At 59.9% G+C, this 10,330-nt stretch overlaps 1 protein-coding gene across 1 annotated transcript in view; it reads left to right on the forward strand.

The window, feature by feature from the left end:
- The window catches only part of TRIM62 (tripartite motif containing 62), a 30,117-nt gene extending 27,984 nt beyond the window's left edge, over positions 1-2,133 (forward strand). Inside the window, exon 6 of the mRNA XM_027775549.1 lies at positions 4-2,133. Coding sequence (XP_027631350.1) covers positions 4-409 — 406 coding nt within the window. The 3' untranslated portion in view covers positions 410-2,133. The remainder of the gene's footprint in view (positions 1-3) is intronic.
- The last annotated feature ends 8,197 nt before the right edge of the window (positions 2,134-10,330 follow it).

Raw genomic sequence — 10,330 nt, forward strand, 5'->3', positions numbered from 1 at the left:
GTGGGGCGCCGGGGCCGTCACCAGGGGCGTCCACTACTGGGAGGTGGTGGTGGCAGAGAAGACGCAGTGGGTGATCGGGCTGGCGCACGAGGCCGCGAGCCGCAAGGGCAGCATCCAGATCCAGCCCAGCCGCGGCTTCTACTGCATTGTCATGCACGACGGCAACCAGTACAGCGCCTGCACGGAGCCCTGGACGCGGCTCAACGTCCGGGACAAGCTCGACAAGGTGGGCGTCTTCCTGGACTACGACCAGGGCCTGCTCATCTTCTACAACGCCGACGACATGTCCTGGCTCTACACCTTCCGTGAGAAGTTCCCCGGCAAGCTCTGCTCCTACTTCAGCCCGGGCCAGAGCCACGCCAACGGCAAGAACGTTCAGCCGCTGCGGATCAACACCGTCCGCATCTAGTGTGGCCTCCTGGGGGCCCTGCCCAGGAGAGGAGCAGCCTGGCCTCCGGTCACCTTGGCCACTCCAAGGCCTCAGGCCAGGCATTTACCCTTCTGTCTCCTGTCCCCCGTCTGTAAAATGGGGGTCGTGCTCCTTGGTCCCCCAACTCCCCCAGCAGCTGTTCTGCAGCTCTGGCCTTGACATGGCTGCGGCATAGGCCCGAAGACATGACGTGGCCACTCCGCGGGACAGCCTCTCTGCAGCCCTCATCCTGTCATCCTGGGGCCAGGGGTTGACCTGTGTCTCCTTCCCAGTTGCCCTGGCATCAGGGTGTGTCCAAAGGTGGCCGGGAGGTGGCAGCTCAAAAGACATACACAACCCTCCTAAGCCCCAGGGCCTAAGACTTGCCCCGCCTGAGCCAGGGACGCTACCCAGTGTCCACAGGCAGTAGCTGAGACTGAAGACACCCTCTGCTGCCACCCTACACCAAGAACTGTGTGGTTTCCGCAGGTCAGAGGCGATGCCCTGCTCCGTGGGTGGCACCTGTTTGGCCCACGCTACGCCACCTTCCTGCCCATGACCTGGGGCAGGATGAGGGCAGCCCTGGCTGGGCAGAGCCCGTCAGCCTGAAGGCACCTGCAGGACACGCATCCCTGGATGACCGAAGTCCCCAGCAGCTCTGCACAGGTCTAGCCAGGCCTCTGTGACCACGTGGCGTGTGGCTGTTCGGACCGAGCACTGGGAGGGCCTGTGGCAGGATGCCCTCATCGGATTGCCATCTGTCTCAGCAAGGATCCCACTGCAGAAAACAAGAGGCGCTTGGGCTGGTTCAATTAGAAGGGATTTGTGACCAGGCCTGGAGGCGCAGACTCTTCGCTGAACTTCCAGGAACAGCTCCCAGCCACGGTCCATCCTGTCCACCCAACCAGGCGGGCAGTCCCATCTGCAGGAAGCCACTGTGTCAGAGAGTCCCCAAGGCCTACCTTCTCCCACGTGACTCAGCCCCCAAATCCAGATCTCATGGGGATTCTCCTTGCGAAAACTGAAATCCGACCTGAAACCTTATCCGCAAGGGAGTCTGGGAAATGTAGTTTTTATCCTCTTAGCCTTGGGATGGCACACCAGAGACCGTGACAAGGGATGTCAAGCAAGCCTCTCCGTATTTGGGGGATCAGTCAACCCTGAAGAACCAGGAGAGACTGGGGTCCACTCTAGGCCTCAGCGTCATGCCCCGTGGCTCCGTCCCTGCCCAGGGGCAGGAACCTGAAGCAGGCTGCCAGGCCAAGCCAAAATGTCTCCCAACCTTGGCTTTTCTTTCGTGTCCTGTGGCCTCGAATCTGTCCTTGGGGCCTCTGAACCATTCAGGCCAAAGGGCTGGAATGGCTGCCCTCGGGCTCCCACTCCCATCTGCCACCCTCGGGGCCTCCCTGAGCGGAAGGAACTCTCAGCTCAGCCCACCCCTTCGCCACCAGAACCCCGGCAATGTTTTTATTTAAAATGTTTCCCATTTTGTGAGTCATGATCAATTTGTATTAAAGTTTCAGGATGGTAGTGCTGGTTCCTTCCGTGTGGACAGCCATAGCCGCTCTCCCGTCTGGCCCCAGGCAGTGTGCGAGCACCGGTGTGGCCCGACCCAGCCAGCCCTCCCAACTGCCAGTGTCCATTACAGACGAGGGGAGACAGGCCCAGAGAGGACCTGACTTGTCTCAGGTCCCCTGCCCCATACTGGTAAGTGATGGAGCCTGGATTAGACATCAGTTCTTGGCCCACACTCACACCTCAGCCTTGTCACGCCCTTGCCAGCCAGGGAGGACGCCGGTCTGCCTGGAGGAGCTGCGGCAGCCCTAGGGGGGGGGGGGGCTGGGCCAGCCTTAGGAGCAGGCGGTGGAGCTCATAGGCGTGGCAAGAGCCTGTCGCTGGCTCAGGCAGATCTCGGCTTGAATCCAGGCTCCATTGCTTTCACTTCAGAAAAATGGCTTAGGCTGGGGCCGGCAGGTGGTGTAGTGGTAAGGTGCTGGACTCCCACATGGCGATCATGTTCCAAGTCCCGAACTTGGTGGGCTTAAAACTCATGCTGGGTGCGTGTGCATGCGTAAAATCCCATGAGGAGAACCTAGGAGAAGGGATTGCAGCATGGCCATCTCCCTGGGGTTTCTCACTTTCTCTCACTCCTCTCTCTGTCTCTCTGGCAAGCGCACATGCCCTGTAGCAAAAATCTCTCCATGATAAGAACAACGACTTAGCCTCCCTGCATGGTAATGGGGTAATCGCACCCACTTCGTAGGCTCTGTTGGTGAGCCGTAAAACACTGCGCTGGGGGGCCCTGCCTCTCCCTCCAGCTACTCCCAGTGTCTGCCTGGAGCCAGGTGGGCTTTCTGAACCTCCTGACCCCGAGGACTCCATCTTCCTCCTGCAAGGGGTATGGGACCACCCGGGCCAGGAAGGTCCCAAGTCGCCCTTTGGGAGGTCCACCCATGCCTGACGGTCAGCTGGGAGCCAGGCAGGGCCCCTGTGGGGACACCCAGGCCTGTAGGTGGTGGCTGCTGGGCCTCTGTGGGTGCAGCGCGCAGCCAGGTCGGGCCCTGGTCCTGGGGTTGGCTTCCCATCAGCTCGTCCCACTCTGGAGGCCCATTCCTGGTCTCTTCACTGCAGGACCAGGGAGGCTGGACCGGGTGCTCTGAGGACCAGGCGGCCCTTCATCTGTGGTCGAGAGGTGGGGGGCGAGGTGACCCACTTGGGAGTCGAGGAAGAGGGGCATGAGCAAGGATGGGGAAGAGGCAGGCGGAGGGTCTCTGGCTCATGGAGAAGTTTCGGTGTGCTCCTGGGACTAGGGTATCCCCCCGCCCCCGTTCTCTCATTCCCAGTGGCTCCCCCTAAGCCACCCACTTCCATCTTGGCTGTCTTCTCCCCCTGGGGGAAGAGCATCCCATGTGGTCCTTCCTGCCTCCCATACCAGCCTCAGCACCAGGCCCAAGAACCACTGGCCACTTCCCACACCCGATCCCAGAGCCCCAGTGTCTGAGAGTAACCCAGAGGGGCCTGGTTTACTCATCCAACTGGGGACCCCAGAGGCGTAGTCGTGGAAGTGTCCATAGAACTCCTGAGCGAAAGTGTTTGGGGCTGTCAGGCGGATACTGGGAACCCCTCATTTAACCCAGCCGAGAGAGGAGGGGGCAAGGGCACCCCAGCTTCAGGGAAGGAGGAGGACCAGCAAAATCTTACCCAGGGCCAGAAAAGACTGATGGAGTGACAGGAGGTCTTCTCAGAGTTTTGTAGTCCCCAGGCACAGCGCCGGGACGTTTCCACCTCCTCCGGCCGGGAGACCAGCCCCTGGGGCCGGGCTCACTATCGCGGGTTTGAACAGAGCGTTGCTCCCAGAGGGCCTGCAGTCAGCACTCTGGCGAGCTGGAAATCAGACCAGCACCATCCAAAGCTAAAACCAGACTTCCCTGTTCCCTCCGGAAATGCCTCTCGACAAGGACTGCATCAGTGACAGCCACCAGCACTGCGCCCCTGGGCTTCCAGGTGGGCGTGTCAACCAGGTTCCACGGCACCAAATCGTGCCACTGTGAGCCGTCTCGTTTGCCGGCCGAGGTGTGTGTGCCTCCATGGGTGGGGTGGGCTCCTGTGCGGCCTGCGTGACCGAGAGCAGGCCCTCTCCCTCTCTGGGCCTCGGTTCCCAGGTCTACTGGGCACCATCATGTCCCCTGCTGACTTCAAGTCTCAGGGCCATGGTCCCCCAGCCAGTCTGGGGAGTGTGCGCCCGCCTTCCTCCTGCATGCCTGTTTTGAGCTGGCTGCTTCCCGGCATCCCCGCCCCTTTCTCTGACCACAGCCGTGACAGCTGGGCCCTCGCGTGGGCGGTGCCTGCTCTGCTGGTCTGGATTCCGGACGTCTGCAGCTGGGTCCCACTACTTGCCCTGCTCTGCACCCAGTAAGGCCATTAGCTCTGGGTCCTGCTCCCTGGGGTGGCAGCCGGGACAGAAAACAACAGAGATGAGGTCTCTTGGCAGCACGGGGCTCTGCGCGGGGGCTCTGGGGACAGATCTCCTCCTGCCGGGGAGGCCGTCCCACGAGGCTGACTGCTCACACCTGACGGCACCGTGCCTCCTCTCCAGTCTGCGCCCCAGCTCTGCTCGCCGCCCCCAAGCGCACACCGGGAGGTCAGTTGCGAGGGCCCCCGTCCTGGGTCCTGGGCTTAAATGGGGGGAGGGGAACCGGGAGAGCGATGGGGGTGCTGACCACGGTGCTGAATCCCCATTGCCCTCTGGGACCTGGCTGTTTCTCCTTACTCTGGGACGCCGACCACTCTGCCAGGTCTTTAGGGAACCCTGAGCCATGAAAGGGAAGAGCAGGTGATGGGAAACAGAAGGACAGAGACGGAGGCACGGCCTCCACAAAACAGGACAGGAAAATACATTTTGAAATGTGCTCATTTTCGTTTGTTTTTTTTTGTCTCGAAACTGTTTTCGCCTAGAAACAAAATTAAAGTCTTCTGTCTGCTCGTCAGATGTCAACAGTACTATCGCGTTCTGACTAGTGCGGAGTGCCTGCCCCGGAATTAGATGGATTCGGGAAGGGCTGACACTGGAGCAGAGGGCCAGTGGCTTCCTGCCCAGATGTCATGACAAGGCAGGGCCTTCCAGGAGGCCGGGGCGGGAGGCACAAAGCCCCGGGTCCCGGTGAGCTCGGCGGATCTGTGGGCCTAGATGCGATCAGGTCCGAGTGCTGCATCAGCCTGGGTGCTCCTCCAGCCCAACCCAAAGCCCAGAGAGAGCTAGTTTCTAGCTCAAGGTCACACAGCATGTGGCAGCACTGAGATCAGAACTGGGGTGTCCTGGTCCCCAGCCCGCAGGGGAGGGAAACTGACCGCTGAGAGGGCCCAGTGCAGACAAGGGCAGACTGGAAGGGATGGGGCAGGGCTGAGGAGGGAGCTGCTTAGGGGAGACAGCCCCACACCTAGGAGGGTGCACAGGGGAGGAGTGCCTATCAGAGTTGGGGCTAAGCTCCTCAAAGAGGAGAAAGAGGGGACACAGGGGTGACAGGATAAGAAGGTCCTCCCTGGGTGGAGACCCAGTCCAGCTGAACACGTCTGTGCACATCAGAGACACGGCCCAGCTGAGCCCCGTGGTTCATGTAAGAACCCCGACACCCAGCTTGGACCGCAGCCTCAGCGCACAGGCAGGCCAGACCCAGGTCTCCTGGCTCCCAGCCAGCGGCTCTTTTCATGCAACCTTCCGGCTCCCTCTTGTGAACTCTGGGGCCTCCCCCCGCCCCAGAATCTGGAGCCTGAGCAGGAGAAGGGGAGCGGCCACAGCTCCTTAAGCCCCAGGCACCAGAACCCAGCGCTGCCTCCCTGCTCCTCCCCAAGGAGCAGGGACGATTGGCCCGACCTCACCTGCCCTCCTCCAGGGCAGGGCCATTTGTACCTGCCCACAGCTGCATCTCCCGTGCCGGCCACAGAGCCCGGAGCCACCCTGGCCACAAGGACAAGGCCCAGCCCGGCAGCTGTGGAGCTGCAGGGAGTCCCAGGTGAGTGTGGGCATCCCATGGCCCGGAGGGAGTGGGCCCTGATTCCACTAGAGCCAGCCCTGGGACTTCAGGTGGCCTGGCGGTGCCAGTGTCCTTTTTCCCGGAGCAGAGGCTTTCACTCCCCTCACCCCTGATGGCTGAGCCCCGACCCCCACCTGCATCCTCTGCTCTCAGCACACCCCAGGCCAGAGCCCCTCCCGCACCAAGCTGCCAGATCTGCCCACCAGGAGCAAGGTCCTGGGGCCAGCAGCTCCACCATGGCCACTGCGGGCGCCGGAGCTGCAGGGAAGGGCCCTGCCAGGCTCAGGGAAAGTGGAGACAGTGGGGGTGCATGCATCAGGCCCAGGGAAAGCGGAGACAGTGGGGGTGCATGCATCAGGCCCAGGGAAAGCGGAGACAGTGGGGGTGCATGCATCTCACAGGCGCAGGCTGTGGGGCGGCCGGGCCAGCCTTTCTGAATCTGGGGTGGGCTCACCCACGATCCTGAACAGGCCCCCTCACCTCCCCCAGTGCCCTCCCCGCCCCTGCCATTCTCCTCCAGAATTCACCTCCGCAGCCTATGGGCATGTATGACAGAAACCACTCCCAAAGGAGCCGCAGACGGGTTCAGCACCAGGCCAGGAAGGGCGGGGCGAGGCTGGGCAGCGGGCAGAGGGTCTTCTCATGGCACCACACAGGCAGCACCACAGTGGCATGGAAATGACAAGGCTCCGGTTCACCCGGCCAGGCCATCCCACTCCTGGCCCAGCACCCGACAGGCGAAGGCAACACCACGGCCTCACAGCCACGGGGCCCTCGGGAGGACAGCGCTGCCAGGTGGGCTGGGAGCACCGGGCCCCGCAGGGTCCCGGCAGGAGTGGGAAGGCATTTTGTCCTCAGCACACTGCAGCAGAGACAGGCTTCCCTGCGCTCCCTTTCCCCGGGAAATCGTCCCCGTCCTCACGTCCACCCAAAGCAGCTGTGCCCACCGTCCAGTCAGCTCGGCTCATTGCTCTGGGCCCCCGAGGCATTGTCTCTCACTGCCCCTAGCCCATGACCCTCCCCAGGGAGAGTCCCACCCACGGGTGCAGAGAGGGCCCCAGAGGATGTCTGCTGGCAGAAACTGGCTAGTCTCAGAGCTGGAATCACAAAACCACCATCTCCATGTTGGGAGAGATCTTAGAGACCAGAGATTACCCCTTCCTAAGATGTTCAGATGGAAGCTGATGCCGAGCAAGCCGCTCCGATTGCTCCAGCCGGTTCTGTATAGTGAAAAGCAGCGGGTTAGGGGGCTGTTCGCTGGCCTTTTTCTTTGCTCTCTTCCTTTCCTCTTTTTTTTTTTGGAGAGGGTTTTTTTTCGCTATAGGGCGCGTGCACTCACCAGACAGACAGAGAGAGACATAGAGACAGAAAGCGAGAAATCACCCCCCAGGGGGTATGGCCACGCCGCAATCCCTTCTCCTCCATTCTCCTCTCGGGATCTTGGGCACGCACGCACACACACCTGGCATGAGTTTTAAGCCACCGGGTCTGGGACGCGAACCGCGGTCGACTACGTGCGAGTCCAGCGACATAGCCATTACGCTAACTGCTGGCTCCCTCTTCCTTTCTTTTTTAACCCCTGAAGCCAGCAGCTGTTGACAGTTGGTGCAGGTCCTTCCAGGCATCTTTGCTGATGCATAAACAAAAACGTCATTTTCTTTTACAAAACCGTGATCATCCTGGGCTAGACGATGGCATGGAGGTTAAGGTGGCAGAACTCCACATGGCCAACTCTGAGGTTCAAGTCCCAGACCTGGCGGCTTGAAAAGCACGCTGGGCACGTGTGTGTGTGCGCCTACAACTCTGAGAGGAGAAGGGAGAAGAAGGGATTGTGGCACGGCCATCCTTCTGGGGGCGCTTTCTCACTTTTCCTCTCTTGTGCTCTCTCTCTGTCTCTGTGGTAAGCATGCACACCCTGTAACAAAGTTTATATGTATGTACACACACACACGATCATTCTTCATATACTACACATCTTTCTCTGTGTTCTGTGGAGTAAATTCCTACAATGGAACTGTCTGTCAAGAGGCTTCTTCTTTAAACCACGTTGCTTTCCTAAGTAACTACTTTCTTTTAACGTGCTCCTCATAGGGACCAGAGTTGGCATAATGGCTATGTCGCTGGACTCCCATGTAGTCGACCGCAGTTTGAGTCCCAGCCTGGTGACTTAAACTAACACCGGGCGCATGTGCGTGCGTGCCCAAGATCCCGAGAGGAGAATGGAGGAGAAGGGATTGCGGCGTGGCCATGCCCCCTGGGCGGTGATTTCTCACTTTCTGTCTCTCTGTCTCTCTCTCTCTCTTTCTGGCGAGTGCACGCGCCCTATAGCAAAAACCTCTCAAAAAAAAAAAATGCTTCTGGTAGAAAAATGGAAAAATGCAGTCAAAATACAGGAAGTAAAAATCACCCGTAGCCCCTGCCCAGAAATAACCCTGCTAGGTGCTGGTGATGCGGCTTACATCTTACGTGAATATATTATACAAAAATCAAAACACACTCTCCTATATTGTTCCACAGCCCGTTTTGCTAGTAATACGACGCTGGACCCTGGGCTGCCGAGGCCTACTTTTCCTGATCTGTGCTGAGCAGGGAGCCTGCTGCAGCAGGTGGCGGGGCCTGCAGCCGGCGTGACCTCTGCCTGCTGCTCCTTCCAGGCAGGAAATGCCCTGGGGAGCCTCGAGCACCTGCTGCCCCCACCCCGCCTGAGCCGAAGGGAGATGCAGCCCCCCTGCAACTTCTCCAGTGCTGCCCACAGCTGCAGTAAGTAGATTCCTCCTCTGCCACTGCCCCACCAGGCCCTGGGTTCCTCCCGGGCTGCTGCCAACCTGAGAGCCAGAGGAGTGTGTGTGTGTGTGTGTGTGTGTGTGTGTGTGTTTGTGTGTGTGTAGGGGCAGAGAACGTGTGTGCGTGTGTGTAGGGGGGTGGTGAATGTGTGTGTGTGTAGGGGCGGAGAACATGTGTGTGTGTGTGTAGGGGGCAGAGAATGTGTGTGTGTGTGTGTGTGTGTGTGTGCGCGCGCGGTGTGTGTATGTGTAAGTAAATTGTCAACATTGTTAGTTTTGTGTGTAGGGGCGGAGAGAGTGTGTGTGTGTGTGTGTGTGTGTGTGTAGGGGCAGAGAGTGTGTGTGTGTGTGTGTAGGGGTGGAGAGCGTGTGTGTATGTGTGTGTGTGTGTAGGGGCGGAGAGCGTGTGTGTGTGTGTGTAGGGGTGGAGAACATGTGTGTGCGTGTGTGTGTGTGTGTGTAGGGGCGGAGAGCGTGTGTGTGTGTAGGTAGGGGTGGAGAACATGTGTGTGCGTGTGCGTGTGTGTGTGTGTAGGGGCAGAGTGTGTGTGTGTGTGTGTGTAGGGACGGAGAGCGTGTGTGTGTGCGTGTGTGTAGGGGCGGAGAGCGTGTGTGTGTGTAGGTAGGGGTGGAGAACATGTGTGTGCGTGTGCGTGTGTGTGTGTGTAGGGGCAGAGTGTGTGTGTGTGTGTGTGTAGGGACGGAGAGCGTGTGTGTGTGCGTGTGTGTAGGGGCGGAGAGCGTGTGTGTGTGTAGGTAGGGGTGGAGAACATGTGTGTGCGTGTGCGTGTGTGTGTGTGTAGGGGCAGAGTGTGTGTGTGTGTGTGTGTAGGGACGGAGAGCGTGTGTGTGTGCGTGTGTGTAGGGGCGGAGAGCGTGTGTGTGTGTAGGTAGGGGTGGAGAACATGTGTGTGCGTGTGCGTGTGTGTGTGTGTAGGGGCAGAGTGTGTGTGTGTGTGTGTGTAGGGACGGAGAGCGTGTGTGTGTGTGCGTGTGTGTAGGGGCGGAGAGCGTGTGTGGGGGGGCAGAGAGCATGTGTGTGTGTGTGCATGTGTGTGTGTGCGTGTAGGGGGGGAGAGCGTGTGGGGGGGCGGAGAGCGTGTGTGTGTGTGTGTGTGTGTGTGTGTGTGTGTGGGGGGGGGGGGTGCCTGCGTGGCTGCCATTGGTCTGAAGCTGGGGACTTCCTCGCCAGCAGGAGCCATCTGGGGAGTGCTGTGTGTGTGTGTGGGGGGGGGGAGAGCGTGTGTGTGTGTGTGTGTGTGTAGGGGCGGAGAGCATGTGTGTCTCTGTGTGTGTAGGGGTGGAGAGCGTGTGTGCATGTGTGTGTGTGTGTGTAGGGGCGGAGAGCATGTGTGTCTCTGTGTGTGTAGGGGTGGAGGGCATGTGTGCATGTGTGTGTGTGTGTGTAGGGGCGGAGAGCATGTGTGTGCGTTTGTGTGTGTGTGTGTAGAGGCAGATTGTGTGTGTGTGCGTGTGTGTGTGTAGGAGTGGAGAGTGTGTGTGTGCGTGTGTGTGTGTGTGTAGGGGCGGAGAGCATGTGTGTGCGTTTGTGTGTAGGGGTGGAGAGCGTGTGTGCATGTGTGTGTGTGTGTGTAGGGGCAGAGAGC

This window comes from Tupaia chinensis, unplaced genomic scaffold (genome assembly GCF_000334495.1).
Source record: "Tupaia chinensis unplaced genomic scaffold, TupChi_1.0 Scaffold000573_1, whole genome shotgun sequence".
In the NCBI taxonomy this organism is placed as follows: Eukaryota; Metazoa; Chordata; class Mammalia; order Scandentia; family Tupaiidae; genus Tupaia; species Tupaia belangeri.